General features: G+C 39.5%; 2 protein-coding genes across 2 annotated transcripts; both read right to left on the bottom strand.

The window, feature by feature from the left end:
- Positions 1 to 213: 213 nt before the first annotated feature.
- On the bottom strand, positions 214 to 606 carry LOC127805884 (uncharacterized). Its single transcript, XM_052342739.1, has one exon. The coding sequence runs from the start codon at positions 604 to 606 to the stop codon at positions 214 to 216; it is 393 nt and encodes a 130-aa protein (XP_052198699.1).
- A 1,582-nt stretch (positions 607 to 2,188) lies between these two features.
- LOC127805720 (uncharacterized) lies at positions 2,189 to 5,915 on the bottom strand. The gene is made up of 4 exons (XM_052342509.1): positions 5,876 to 5,915; positions 5,750 to 5,765; positions 2,819 to 4,898; positions 2,189 to 2,737 (listed from the first exon to the last, which is right to left on the bottom strand). The coding sequence occupies exons 1-4, from the start codon at positions 5,913 to 5,915 to the stop codon at positions 2,189 to 2,191; spliced, it is 2,685 nt and encodes an 894-aa protein (XP_052198469.1).
- Positions 5,916 to 14,901: the final 8,986 nt, after the last annotated feature.

Below are 14,901 nucleotides of genomic sequence, written 5' to 3'. Positions count from 1 at the left end.
TCCAAATAATGATATCCATGCTTTCTTTAAAAATTTAAAATACCCATAAATATTTCCTTTGGCTAAAATCATATTAATTTGTTAAAAATTTAAATTATCGACATTTCCAAGCTCTCAAAATATTTAATTCACTCGAAATTTCTTATGCCCTCTTACGGGTCACTACAATTACTCCCCCCCTTAAAAGAATTTGGTCCCCAAATTCATACCTGGTCACTCGAACAAGGAGGGATATCGGCGTCGCATTTCTTCCTCTAGCTCCCAAGTTGCCTCGTCTTGAGAGTGTCGCTGCCATTGCACTTTGACAAGTGGAATTGAGCGGTTCCTCAAAATCTTTTCCTTGCGCTCCAAAATACTGACGGGCATCTCCTTATAGGACACATCCTCACTAACCTCAAGCGATTGATAATCAATCACATGCTGCGGATCGGGAACATACTTCCTTAACATCGATACATGGAACACATTATGAACGTGAGCCAATTGAGGTGGTAAAGCTAACTCATATGCCAAAGATCCAACTCTCCTCAATATCTCAAACGGTCCAATATAACGTGGGCTAAGCTTCCCTGATACTCCAAAACGTCGCACACCCTTCATAGGCATGACTCTCAACCAAACATGGTTGCCAACCTCGAACTCCAAGTCACGTCGCCTCTTATCAGCATAACTCTTCTATCGATCCTGTGCTATCTTCATTCTAGCTTTAATGAGCTTGATCTTCTCAGTCGTCAGCTCCACGATTTCGGGCCTTAACAAAGTCCTATCACCAATCTCCTCCCAACATATAGGCGATCGACATGGTCGGCCATACAAAGCCTCATATGGCGGCATACCAATACTCGAATGGAAACTATTGTTATATGCAAACTCCACCAAAGGTAAATGCTCGTCCCAACTGCCATGGAAGTCTAAAACACAAGCTCTTAACATGTCCTCCAAAGTCCTAATGGTCCGCTCGGACTGACCATCTGTCTGAGGATGGAATGCAGTACTAAACTTCAGTTGAGTACCCAAAGCTTCTTGCAACGCCGTCCAAAAATGAGAAGTGAATCGAGGGTCTCTATCTGAAATAATGCTAGAAGGAACTCCATGCAGCTTAACAATTTCCTCGATATAAATCCTCGCTAACCTGTCTAATGGATAAGTCTTCTTAATGGGTAGAAAATGAGCTGACTTGGAAAGACGATCCACAACCACCCATATAGCATCATGGCCTCGTGCCGTCTTAGGTAAACCCATCACAAAGTCCATAGCAATACTATCCCATTTCCATTCCGGAATCGACAAGGGAAGTAATAACCCTGCAGGTTTTTGATGTTCTGCCTTCACCTGCTGACACACTGAACACTGGGATACATACTTAGCCACATCTCTCTTCATACCACTCCACCAAAATTGACGCTTCAAGTCCCGGTACATCTTAGAGACGCCAGGATGAATAGTATACCGAGACTTATGTGCTTCATTCAAAATCTCTTGCTTAAGGTCCTCAACATTAGGTACACAGATACGACCACAAAAAACTAGAATACCATTAACTCGAACAGAATACCCCACAGAGGTAAAACTTTCAATGTCGGCTAAAACTTTAGCTAGTTTCTCATCTCCCAATTGCCATGCCTTAATTCGATCAAATAATTCAGGCTGAACCCTCATGTAAGCACAACTCACCAAAGCCTGATCCTCAGGGGCTGAAATAGATAGAGCACTCAATTGCTCCAATAACATCCACTCTTGCGTCATCATAGTAGCCATCGAAGCTCCTCGCCTACTCAAGGCATCAGCTACCACATTAGCCTTACGAGGATGGTATAAGATCTCACAATCAAAATCTTTAAACAATTCAATCCATCGTCTTTGCCTCATGTTTAACTCTTTCTGTGACAAAAGATAATGTAAGCTCTTGTGGTCGGTATAGATCTCCACCTTCTCTCCATACAAATAGTGTCGCCAGATCTTTAAAGCAAATACCACTACTGCTAACTCTAAGTCATGAGTGGGATAGTTCATCTCGTGTCTCTTCAATTGCCTCGAGGCATAAGCATTAACTTGCCCTTCTTGCATCAACACACATCCCAAACTTGAATGGGAAGCATCGCTGTATACTGAAAACTTTTCTCCACTCTTCGGAATAGCCAAAACTGGTGCAGTAGTCAATCTCCTCTTCAACTCTTGGAAAGATCGCTCACACGCATCGTTCCACTCGAATTTTTACTCCTTTCCTCGTCAGCTTTGTCATCGAGGAAGATAAACGAGCAAAACCTTCAATAAATCTTCTATAATATCCAGCAAGTCCCAAGAAACTACGGATCTCTGTCACTGTCGTCGGCCTTGGCCAATCCATAACTGCCTTAGTCTTCTCGGGATCCACTGAAATGCCATCTCTAGACACAATATGACCCAAGAATCCAATTCGATCTAACCAAAACTCGCACTTGCTAAACTTGGCATATAACTGCTCCTCCCTAAGCCTCCTCAATACTAAGGTAAGATGCTCCTCATGCTCCTCTGCACTGGGTGAGTATACTAGAATATCATCAATAAACACAATAATAAAGCAATCTAAATACTCACGAAGGGCTCGATTCATCAGGTCCATGAAAATAGCTGGGGCATTAGTCAAACCGAAAGGCATCACCACGAACTCATAGTGACCATAGCGAGTCCGAAAAGCTGTCTTCTGAATGTCTTCATCTCTAACTCGTACTTGATGATAGCCTGATCTCAAATCAATCTTCGAGAATACCTTAGCTCCTCGCAACTGATCTAGTAAATCATCCACTCGAGGTAAAGGGTACTTATTCTTGATAGTTACCTGATTCAGCTGGCGATAATCGATACATAACCGTAGCGATCCATCTTTCTTTCTCACGAACAAAACAGGTGCACCCCAAGGAGATGAGCTGGGTCGAATGAAACCCTTCTCTATCAACTCTTCCAACTGGGTCTTCAACTCCTTAAGCTCATTAGGTGCCATTCGATACGGAGCCTTAGATACAGGCTGGGTACCAGGTAACAACTCAATAGAAAACTCCACATCTCGCCGGGGAGGCAATCCCGGTAGGTCGTCAGGAAAGACATCGGCAAAATCTCGAGCTACTGGCACCTTGGTCAAATCCTTCTTGCTCCCTTCATCAGTAGTCACAAAAGCTAGGTAGGCCTCACAACCATCCCGTAGTAGCTTCTCTACTTTCATCACAGAGATCATGGGTATTGTAGATACAGGCTTGACGCCTCTATATTCAAGGACTGGCTGCAGAGGTATCTCGAAAGAAATAGTCTTCTTACGACAGTCAACTTTGGCATAATGCCGAGATAACCAATCCATACCAAGGATCAAATCAAAGTCACTAATATCAAGAATGATCAAATCACCCAATAACTTCCTATCATGCACTCCTATCTCACAATTTTCAAATTTCTCCCTCCCCACCATGATTCTATCCCCAGGGGTAGACACAATCAAATGATATGGCAACGCGATCCAAGAATGAGGAATATAACACATAGCATGCGGTGCAAGAAAAGAATGTGTAGCTCCTGTATCAAAAAGCACTCGAACATCATGATCATAGAGAGATAGAATACCTTGGATCGTCCCGCTACCCTGCTCGGCCTCAGCTGATGTGAGAGCATATACTCTACCCTGAACATGGGGTCTCTCTGCCATAGGTGGGTGCTGAGCTGCAGGTAGAAGTGGTGCGGCTGCCTGGACTGCCACTGGTCCCCTAGCTGGTGGCCTTTGATTACCCCTCGGGCCCTGACCTCCTGCCCTCTGTCCTCCGTACTGCGGTGGATGTGTGCAAACATTTGCCTTGTGCCCTCGTTGTCCACACTTGAAGTAAGTTACCTCCTGAGCTAGGGGTGTTGGAAGCGCTGTCTGATTCCTCGGACAATCCTTCTTCATATGGCCAACCTGTCCACACATATAACATACGTCCTGTCCAGCCATGCATTGTCCCTTGTGCCACCTCCCACACTGACGGCATAGTGGTTCCTTCCCCTCATCGTGACCTGGCTCGGCCGCCCACTTCATCTTCTTGCTTGCTTGAGACGAATTAGCTCCTTTCCTGTTTGATTGTATCACCCTCCATTCATTACGGTCTCTCTCAATAGCGTAGGCTCGCTGAACAGCTGCTGCGTAGTCATTGCACTGGACTCCTCCATAGGCATGACGGATGTCTGGACGTAGTCCTCTTTGAAATTTAGAAGCCTTCTTTGCTTCAGTAGAAACCAAATCTGGAGCATATCGGGCTAATACTGTAAACTCTGCCTCGTACTGAGCCACCGTCTTGTTGCCCTGCACTAGATCAATAAATTCATATACCTTTTGCTCTCGGACCCATGTAGGGCAATATGCCGCATTAAACACCTCTTGGAACTCGGCCCAAGTCGGCTCCCTCTCTCCAAACCTCTGGCGGGCAGTCTCCCACCATCTCTCCGCATCTCCTCGAAGTAGAAAGGTACTGAGTCTAACACGACGATCATCAACACAACCAATCGATCGATGGTGCTTCTCTATTGCCAACATCCAATTCTCTGCCGCTGAAGCATCTGAGCCACCATGGAACTCGGGTGGTCGAAAGGCCATAAAATCTTTCAATAATTGGGTCCCATGATCTCTCGCCACTGGAACTGCCGGGGCAACTGGTATGACTGGCGGTGCATCTCCACTGCCTCCTGCTTCTTGAGACCCTTGCCTCCCTTGATTAGCAGCTATGGTATTCACTACTTGCATCAACCTCGTCAGCATACCTCTCATCTCGTCCATCTCTCGGCGATACTCATCTCTAGTAATCTCTCCAGGCGTCTCATGGGTCTGCTCAGGAATCTCATCATGAGTTGTTCCAGCCTGATCGTGGGTACGTGGTCGTCTTCGTCTACCACTCATCTTCCTGCATCACCACATAGGGTCAGAAAATAATATCTACTTGGATCTAACCTACCCAAATAATAGACTCAGGTCCTAGCTCTACCCAACATCCTATGTGTGTACGGGAGACTTTGACTCGAACCTCCGCTCTGATACCAACATTGTAGACACCCCTTTTCAGACCAAGGGAGGTGCTACATGAAATAAAGAATAAACGAATGATAAACAAATAATAATACTCTCATAGATACTAAAAATATAAATCTCAACATGCTAAACGCAAACTCAAACTGTACTCAACGTACTAGTCCCCAACTGGACAACATCAAATATAAATATCCCTCATAAAATAAAAGACAATTGCGGAAATAAATAACTAAATGTCAAATGACCAAAAAACCAAATGACCCAGACATCCTTCAGGTTTGAGTGGCCTCCACGTACACAATCTAACGCATCCCACTGCTAGAACCCACCTCAGGAACTCTCTCGCCGCTATCTGGAATGGTGAAGAATACAAGGTGAGTCACAAGACTCAGCAAGCAATAAGCATGAAAGAAATATTAGCTGAGTCAAAGAAATCTCGAACTCATCATAAATAACTCATCTCAATACCACCAGGTAACTCGATATAAACTGAGGGAAAACTGACCTCATAACTGAGGGATATCTTAACTCTTCTTATAATCGAACTCATTAATGAAGGTTTGATATATTTGAATAAACTGTTATGGTTGCACAGGTTCTCATATGATGATGCTCAGAATGAATATATCTCATGCAGGCATGCACATACTGGCCTGACGGCCCACATAAATCTTAATCCACCTTAAATGCAACTCAAGGCACAAAGGCATAAATATAAACTCATACCTGCCTGTGGCTGAACCTGCAACCAAAAGAAATAAGCACATATACTCGCTAGGGTTTAAAACCCCTACTCCATAATAAGGAGCGTAAATAATTATCTCGCTAGGGCCGTACGATGCCCCTAATTACCGGTAATCAAAGATCTCAAAATGAGCTCAAGGGATCCCATCGCGGACTAGGCCGCCTCAATGCAACAATGCACAAATAATATGCTAGCACACAATATGTAGTGCTCCACAATAAACAAAATGCTCAATGCTCACACAACATGAATGCTCATATTTCATAACAGATCTCATCACAATCTCCTACAATGCAAGTATCTTAATTAAACTTTAATCAAAAAGTTACATATTAGATCTCAAGTCTCATGAATTCAAGGATATGTTAGATGAATAAGACTTGCTTAATATTATTTTTAAGACATAAGATTTCTTTAAATCTTATTAATCTTTATTTATAATAATTTAAATTTAATTTAGAACTTAATTACAGAGATTTTTACTTGCATTAAAATCATATTAGAATGAAAATGGATTTTCTTCTCTCGGTGCTACAGTAACTCGCTGCTATGCTGTTGCTACAGTAATCGCTACAGTGCAACCGCTACAGTAATCGTTGCTGCCATTAACGTCTTTCTGTAACTTTTTTCTACAACTCATTATGCATATACATATATATATATATATATAACTCTATAAATCAGTGAGAAGATATTAATATAGAAACAAAGGCTATTTGGATAAATATGGGTAGATTTCTTCTGTATATGTTATGGCAGTCTCCAATCCAATACAGCTGCTTGGTTTTATATATATATATATATATATATATATATAACAGTGAGAAACTCTTAATACCAAAACAGGGGCTGCTATATATGAAAATATATTAGAGATTTCATCTTATGAATTTGGGTAGCATTATTTGGAAGCACATATTCAGATAGCATGATTTTTGGACAGATTTACACATCACTGTTACATTCATCTGCAACCCGATAGATATATAAATATACACACACACATATATATATATATCAATGAGAGGCTATTCAAATATGGGTGAGAGGCGTTTGCGTATCATATTCTGATTTCATAAACAAGGGCTACAAAAGAGTAAAAGGCTCATTCGAATGTGCTGAAACTTATTTGGATTGGTTATCTTCATCCTCCTCAAGCTCTTACGTACAAGGGATTATGTCTAAATATGTATATATATATACTTCAACACCTATCAATGCCTACACCATTCCGAAGGAGTTATGGGAAACAAATCCCAATTGCTATGAAACAGTTTCAAGAATGACTCAAGAATTGTCTAGAGGGGATAGTTCAAGATTTCTTACTGGGCTTCTATATATATGCGTATATCTATATTGCAAGACTTACAGTGAACCCAAACTTGCAACAGGGGAGAGAAAAGAATAATAGTTATATGACTCAGTGAGGAGAAAGACTTGCATCAAAGTGAAGAACTTAGGAAAGGAATTATGTAAAGAACTTGCATAAAAAAAAAGATAGCAGGATGCTTGCCTCGATTTTTTTACTGCAACGTGAAGCTCTATTAAGTTTTTTTTTGCAAAGCCTTCTTTCCCCTTCCAACTCTCTGCTTTCTTGTACGGCACGGGAGAAAAACTCAACTTATGATAGTATATATAATGGGAAAACCCTACATGAATAATTCCACTTTAATAATAACTCTCCTAATTTCTCTTTAATTAAATCCCTTAATTCCCTTAATTTACTCCAATTAAATTCTTCCAAAATTACCCTCCCTTATTTATTCCAATTTCTCCCTAAATAAAATAAAATCTTTATTCTACTAAAATCCTAAAATTCCAAATAATGATATCCATGCTTTCTTTAAAAATTTAAAATACCCATAAATATTTCCTTTGGCTAAAATCATATTAATTTGTTAAAAATTTAAATTATCGACATTTCCAAGCTCTCAAAATATTTAATTCACTCGAAATTTCTTATGCCCTCTTACGGGTCACTACAGAGACTCTGCAAGATAAGCGACTTTGACTCTTGGAAATGAGATTATTGAGTTGAAGAAGAAGACTAAAGAGCCTACGTCTTCAAGATAAAGTGAACCCTTGAGTCAAGCCATCATAATCGAGGTCCTCCTAAACAAGTTCAGTATTTTGCCCACTAAGCTTTATGATGGAACTACCGACCCCACTGACCATGTGGAGCTCTGTTCTTCCCATATGATTGTTCAAGTAGCCACTGGCACCATGTACTGTTGAGCATTCTCAACAAATTTAAAAAGACATGCCAAGGCATGGTATTCAAACCTTCCACATCGCTCAGTCTTTAATTTTGAGCAACAGAAGACATGTTTCCAAGCCTACTTTGCACTCATAAGGGGCCATCATAAGTCCTCTATGGCCTTAGTTAACATCAAGCAGTATCGGGGAGAGTCACAAAAGAGTTCATGGCTTAGTTCAATGAAAAGGCATTGAGTATTAACTATTTTGATTAAAGGATCGCCATGGTGGCCTTCTAGAATTACTTGAGAGAATATGCCACTAAAGATACTTACCAAAATCCTTAGCTAAGCAAATAAGTACATTAAAATTGAGAAAGTGATTAAGGCAAAATGCTAAATAGCTAGACAAGAAGATTAAATAGTATTTTAAGTTAGAAAAAGATGGTCTTAAGGTAAGAGCTCAAGATTGTTTAGGTCTGGCCAATGCCCATACAAGTCCAATTCATTTCACTCTTCTAAATAGTAACTAAGTTAAGATATTGATGGGTATCAAAGACAAAGAATACATGAGACACCCCCTCCCCTGAGGACATCGGTTCATAAATGGAACCAAGAAATATTATTACCTTCACTAAGACCATAAGCATGACGAGGAAATTATCAACGTCTTAAAGAAAAGATTTCAAAGTTGATTAATTGGGGCTTCCTTAAGGACTTCATTACTAGGGAAGGTGATTATCCCTGAAGAAGAATAAGTTACTCTAGAGAAAGAAATCGATCCAGACTCCAAAAGAAGGGAACCAGTTAATAAAAGAGCCATAACAACTTCTCATCTTCTAAATTTTGGCAATTGATACCATGCTCATAAGGAGCATAAAGCAAAGCTTGGACACCTATAAGTAATGGAGAAGAAGACTACCCCACTTCTCATGTACACTTGTTTCTATCTAATGAAGATTTTTTTTTTCAAGCATTTCATACTTGTCAATGTAATGACTGGGGACCACCTTATCTAGTTACCACCTCCTTACCTAAGCATTCCACCTCTAAGACCTTGTCAAGCAATCAAGGTGTCAAGCCATAGGGTTGCATTGAGTTAAGCAAAGGTGTCAGATCCAAGTGCTAAGCCACAAGGGTATACTGAATGATGATTAGCCACTTGTTAATCCATTGTTGAGTACTCCTCATCCAGAGCCAAGTGGTAAGGGGACTATCCCAATCGATCACTTCTCTTTTGAGGTTGAACAACATAAGGACCACCTCAATTCAACATGGAAATCTAGGGACCACCTTGGATGTGTAAGGGAACCACCTTTTTCTATCCCTATGGGGAACATTTGAGAATTTTGTGTTGGGGATCTCATATGGGTGTATAGGGTATACAAATCTTTCACATCTCATGTGCGTAGAAGAAAATATACATAAAACCATATGAAGTATGGGTGTTTAAGCAATATGCAATAACCATTCAATAAAATTGAACAATTCAGTAAGGTTATCTCTTGAAAAATCAAAGTTGGATGTAGGAGAAGCTTCACAAGCTGACCTTATCAAATTCTCAAGTGTGAAGGGCCTAGTTGGTCCACACCAAGCTAACTTCCAAAACCCTTTGAAGCTTCTTTAGTGATAGTTGAAAACCACAAGGGCACATACAGGCTTTAATATTAAGAAATCTTTAATATTCAAATACCTTATTTAATGTGTAAGTTGGTAAGTTTTTTTTAATTATTTTTTTTAAGTTGATAACTTAACATTTACTAAGTTCCTTTTTAACTAGCTAATGATATGATATTTTATAGGTTGCAACATACAAGGAAATGATGTGAGATTGAAGATTGACATGGTTGATAGTTTTATTTGCATTTTAACTTATAAGGACTTGATGGTTTTGTTTGGTCGATGAATGCATATTGAAGTTGAATTTGAATGTTAATTTGATTATGGGTTATGATTTTGTTTTGTTAAAGTTGAAGTTGAATGTTAAATGTGGTCATAAGTTTGTTTTGTAAAGGTTAAGTTGAATGTTATATTTTGTTATCGTTTTACTTTGTGAAGTTTGATGTTAAATTAAATGTTAAATGTGGTGATTGTTTAAATTTTTTTATGGAGTTATAAGTTAAATTTAGAATGTTGCATTATGTTAATTCTTGTTTGGATATATTTTCTTTATGAAAATTTTTGTTTGGATAATATATATGTATATTATTTTAAAAAAATTATATTAAAAATACGAAAAAAATAGTCTAGACCAATTTGGACCAAACCAAATGAACACTTGTAGGTATACTATTGACATAAATATATAAACCTAACAGCCTTTTACTATGATAAAATAGTCTACTCCTATTGTATGGAATCTCATTAGTTATGCCATCTTCCTTAACAACGATCTGATCCACACATCAGCGCGCCACATGAGGTACATTATGTGTGTTGGATGATGATCTAGTATAGTTGTAACATCCCGCATTGAGCGATAGGAAGGACCAGATCAACTTACCCTGATGGGCTTACGCGAACTTCCTAGGGGTCACTCATCCTTGAGTTACCTTAGTTCAAACATGCTTAACCCGAGAGTTTTTTATCCACATTCAGCCCAAAAGGTATCTAGTTGGTGTTGTTTCCTTCCTTACTATCCTCAATATATATACTAGCTTCTCTAGAGTCACTTCTTAGACTTGACCTTGGGCTCCTAGGATATTACATTTTCCCCCCTTGAGCACATGGCGTCCTTATCATGTGACCTTACAATTGGTCCTAGATCTTTTCCCCTTTGGGGGTTGTCATCCTAGAAGTCTGCCAGAAGTCGCTCCTTGTTTAGGCCCTCGCGCCCTAGCGCCACTCCCCGCCCTCATCAAACCGCCTTTTCCAAGAGTCGACTTTGATACCACCTGTAACATCCCGCATCGAGTGATAAGAAGGACCATATTAACTTACCTTGATGGGCTTACGCGAACTTCCCAAGGGTCACCTATCCTTGAGCTACCCTAGCTCAAGTACGTTTAATTTGAGAGTTCTTTATCCACATTTAGCACAAAAGATATCCAGTTGGTGTTGTTTCTTTCTTTACTATCCTCGACATATATACTAGTTTATCTAGAGTCCCTTTTTAGACCTGACCTTGAGCTCTCGGGGTATTACAATAGCTATGACAATATGATCGCCCTAAGGAGCCCATTGCTCAATGTATTATGAATGGAAGACCTCACAGTTTGTGTTGTGGTAGCCCTGCTAATCTTTGTCGTGTAACCTATGTTCCATGTTGGGGAAAGTTGGCATGATTTGCACCATCCTTAAGTGGTGTAACATACTGTTTGGATACTGTCACTCGATAATCTCAAAACATATCAATGATACCTTCGTCATCCAAATGTGTCACGCCTTAGTATAGACTGTTGGTAACTTATGTAGGATATTGTCAATATAAGGTTGTCGCATAATCTAAAGAACACATATACTAAAACAAATGTTAATTGCATGTAATGCATGAAGTAACAAATAAAAAAATACACAAAGGAGAAATCTAAAACTATACTTTATCATCAATTTGGTGATCTAACTCATCTTTGCACATTGCCATGTGATGGGATCTAAGATTGTCAGTTGAGGTTATCTAGACCCTTTACCTAAATCCTTGTGGATTTGTCTTGGGGTTCATCTCCATAACTTGTGCAATAATCATCCAACCTAAAGTTGGTCCCATCCCTAGAGTTGTGATGTTCAAATCAAGTCATCAGTTTTATGTTTAAAATTGAGTGATTAGTTTTGATGATGAAAAACGGAAATTGGTTCTTCAAATTCCTTATCGAAAACAATTTATCATTAAATAATCAATATGTTTGTAAAGCTAGCCATTATGATCAAATCAATCTTTATACATATACTTATGAAAAATTATATTTAAAAAGATTGCTTGTACAGTTAGTCAAAATGGATTCAAAATAAAATAATTTTTTTTCAAAGAAGTAAGGTCATCTGTCGACTAGTCAAAGTGACCCGTTGACCGTTTTTTAAATTTTGGCCAAATTGTCGACAGTTGTCTATAGCTGTTGACCAAATGAATGCTTGTTTTTGAAACTTGCTTCTATCTGTCGACAAATTGCTCTTGGGTTGTTGACCGGTATAATGCTTGCTTTTCAAATGACCTTCATTTGTCGACATATATCTCATCATCTGTCGGCCAACCTTTTATTTTTGAATCCATTTGTTGATCGACAATATACTCAACCTTATTGTTTCTAAAGATTGCAAGCCATCTATTGACCGATACTTATGCGTCTGTCGATCGACAGAATCCCTACACAAGGACTTGTCGACAGTTCCATATGAACTGTTGGCCACTATTTGAATTTTTATTAATCTATCGATCGATGGCTTGTATTTGTCGACCGTTCTTATCGCATGAAACCCAACATCTATTTTTGAAGTGCATTAAATGAGCGCCCAACAACCCTAACGGTCTGATTTTTGGATGCTAGCACCCACAACTATAAATGCTCGTCCAGAAGATCATTTAAAGCTCTTAGACGATTCAACTACCAAGTTAGCAAGTGTCTAAGAGAATTTATTGAGTTTACATTCTTTTCTCTCACTTATTCATTGTAAAGGCTTGTAATCTATTTATTGTTTAATTTCTTTCAATCCTTATCTTTTATTGAGATAACCTGTAACTAAGAGGTTAAATTCTTAGAACTCTCTTTTCTATTATGTTCATTTGTTTCCAAGCTTGTAGAGCTTGAGGGCCTATTTATTTGATAGAAGGTTGTACCTTCCTAATCTTTGGAATAGAGGACCTATTTGGTATAAGTAGGTGTTTTTAGTGGATTGAGTTTAAAATCCTTAGTGAGGAGCTAAGGTATTGGATTAGGCTTGGGTAAGCCGAACCATTACGAATCTTTGTGTTCTTGTGTGCTTGCCTTATTCAATTTCCCTTTTAGTAGCCATCTATTCCTCACTTGTTTCTCATATAAATCTTTCATTGGAAAATATTTTTCATTGTTTAAAGTTCTGAAAGTCATTAATTTTAAAATAATCAATTCACCCCCTCTTGGTGTGTGCCTTGGCACTACATTTCTATCAACTTGTAATAGTGACAGTGAACCACAAGTCTTGTGGTCCATTGTCATTACTTCATGCATTACATGCAATTAATCATGCAACCTAAAGTTGGTCCCATCCTTAGAAGTATAGTAGTGACAGTGGGCCACAAGTCTTATGGACAGCACGATGAGAAGCACAACACAACCCCAAGTACAATAGGTCCTTGCTGTAACATCCCGCATCGAGCGATAGGAACAATCGTAACAACTTACCCTGATGAGCCTACGCGAACTTCCCAGGGGGTCACCTATCCCTGAGCTTCCACAGCTCAAGCACACTTAACCCAGGAGTTCCTTGCCTATATTCAGCCCAAAAGGTATCCAACTGGTATTGTTTCCTTCCTTACTTATCCTTGATATATATTACCCTTCTCTGGGCTTCTAGGTATTACATTCTCCCTCCTTGAGCACATGACATCCTCGTCATGCGACATTACAACTGGTCTTAGATCTTCTCCCCTTTGGGGGCTTCCATCCTAGAAGCCTGCCAGAAGCCGCTCTTTGTACAGGCACTCGAGCCCCGGCGCCACTCCCTACCCTCATCGGATTGCCTTTACCAGGGGGTATGATCCCGCATCGAGTGAGGAAGGTCCTGAATAACTTACCCTGATGAGCCTACGCGAACTTCCCAAGGGGTCACCCATCCCTGAGCTTCCCCAACTCAAGCACGCTTAACCCGAGAGTTCATTGCCTACATCTAGCCCAAAAGGTATCCAGCTGGTGTTGTTTCCTTCCTTACTTATCCTCGATATATACTACCTTTCTCTAGGCTCTTGGGGTATTACACCTGCACTAGCTAAGTCTTCCACAAGCATTTAGGTCTCATAACAATGTTAAATAAATTAGTTGCTCGTACTAGGTTAACTTGTCAAGGATTAATTACCTTTATGTGTACCATTTTGTAATGCCTTCATGAGCATCATCCAACATGATAGATAACATGTCTTGCAACCATGTAAGTTGTAGTAGTGATAGTGGACCACAAGTCTTGTGGACACCACGATGAGAAACAAAACATAACCCCTAATACAAATAGGTCCTTGCATTAGCTAAGTCTTCCACAAGCATTTAGGTCTCGTAATAATGTTAAATAAATTAGTTGCTCATATTAGGTTAACTTGTCAAGGAACAATTGCCCTCCACAGACATATAATAGGTAGGTTTATGTGTACCCTTTTGCAATGCCCTCATGAGCATTGTCCAACATGATAGATAACATGTCTTGCAACAATGTAAGCTGTAATAATGATAGTGAACCACAAGTCTTGTGGATGCCACAATGATAAGCATAACACAATCCTTAGTACAAATAGGTCCCTGCACCAGCTAAGTCTTCCACAAGCATTTAGGTCTTGTAACAATGTTAAATAAATTAGTTGCTCATTCTAGGTTAACTTGCTAAGGAACAATTACCCTTTGGAGACATATAATAGGTAGGTTTATGTGTACCCTTTTGCAAAGCCCTCATGAGCATTATCCATCATGATAGATAACATGTCTTGCAACCATGTAAGCTTCACTGATAACCCATGTATAGTTTCTTATCGAGACCTTACTCTGAGTAACTCCTAACATAATAGCTCCCAATTTGGTGTGCTAACTGGGGGATTGTCCACTTGAAGGCATGTGATGATAGCCACATCTTATAGAGTGATAGTGGTTTCTCTGATAGTAAGGTGAAAAGTATAGGTCTTTGACCTCTATCTCTTAGTAAGGATAGTAATGAGTACTTAGTCCCTTTAAAAGCCTATACCCAAGTAATGCATATATATAAACTCAACCTTACTGATATGCATGATGGCTCAACCATGGGGTACTTAGAGCCTCATTTAGAAT

This window comes from Diospyros lotus, chromosome 1 (assembly GCF_014633365.1).
Source record: "Diospyros lotus cultivar Yz01 chromosome 1, ASM1463336v1, whole genome shotgun sequence".
Classification (NCBI taxonomy): domain Eukaryota; kingdom Viridiplantae; phylum Streptophyta; class Magnoliopsida; order Ericales; family Ebenaceae; genus Diospyros; species Diospyros lotus.
This window is presented reverse-complemented; position numbering and strand designations above follow the sequence as displayed.

What these genes read in the sequence shown, in the direction of transcription:
- LOC127805884 (XM_052342739.1), bottom strand. Translation starts at nt 606, where the DNA reads ATGCCTATGAAGGGTGTGCGACGTTTTGGAGTATCAGGGAAGCTTAGC.
- LOC127805720 (XM_052342509.1), bottom strand. Translation starts at nt 5,915, where the DNA reads ATGGGATCCCTTGAGCTCATTTTGAGATCTTTGATTACCG. An exon ending in ATTATCGCCAGCTGAATCAG is followed by an intron (nt 2,738 to 2,818) that starts GTAACTATCAAG and finishes GTATTCTCGAAG; the next exon opens with ATTGATTTGAGATCAGGCTA.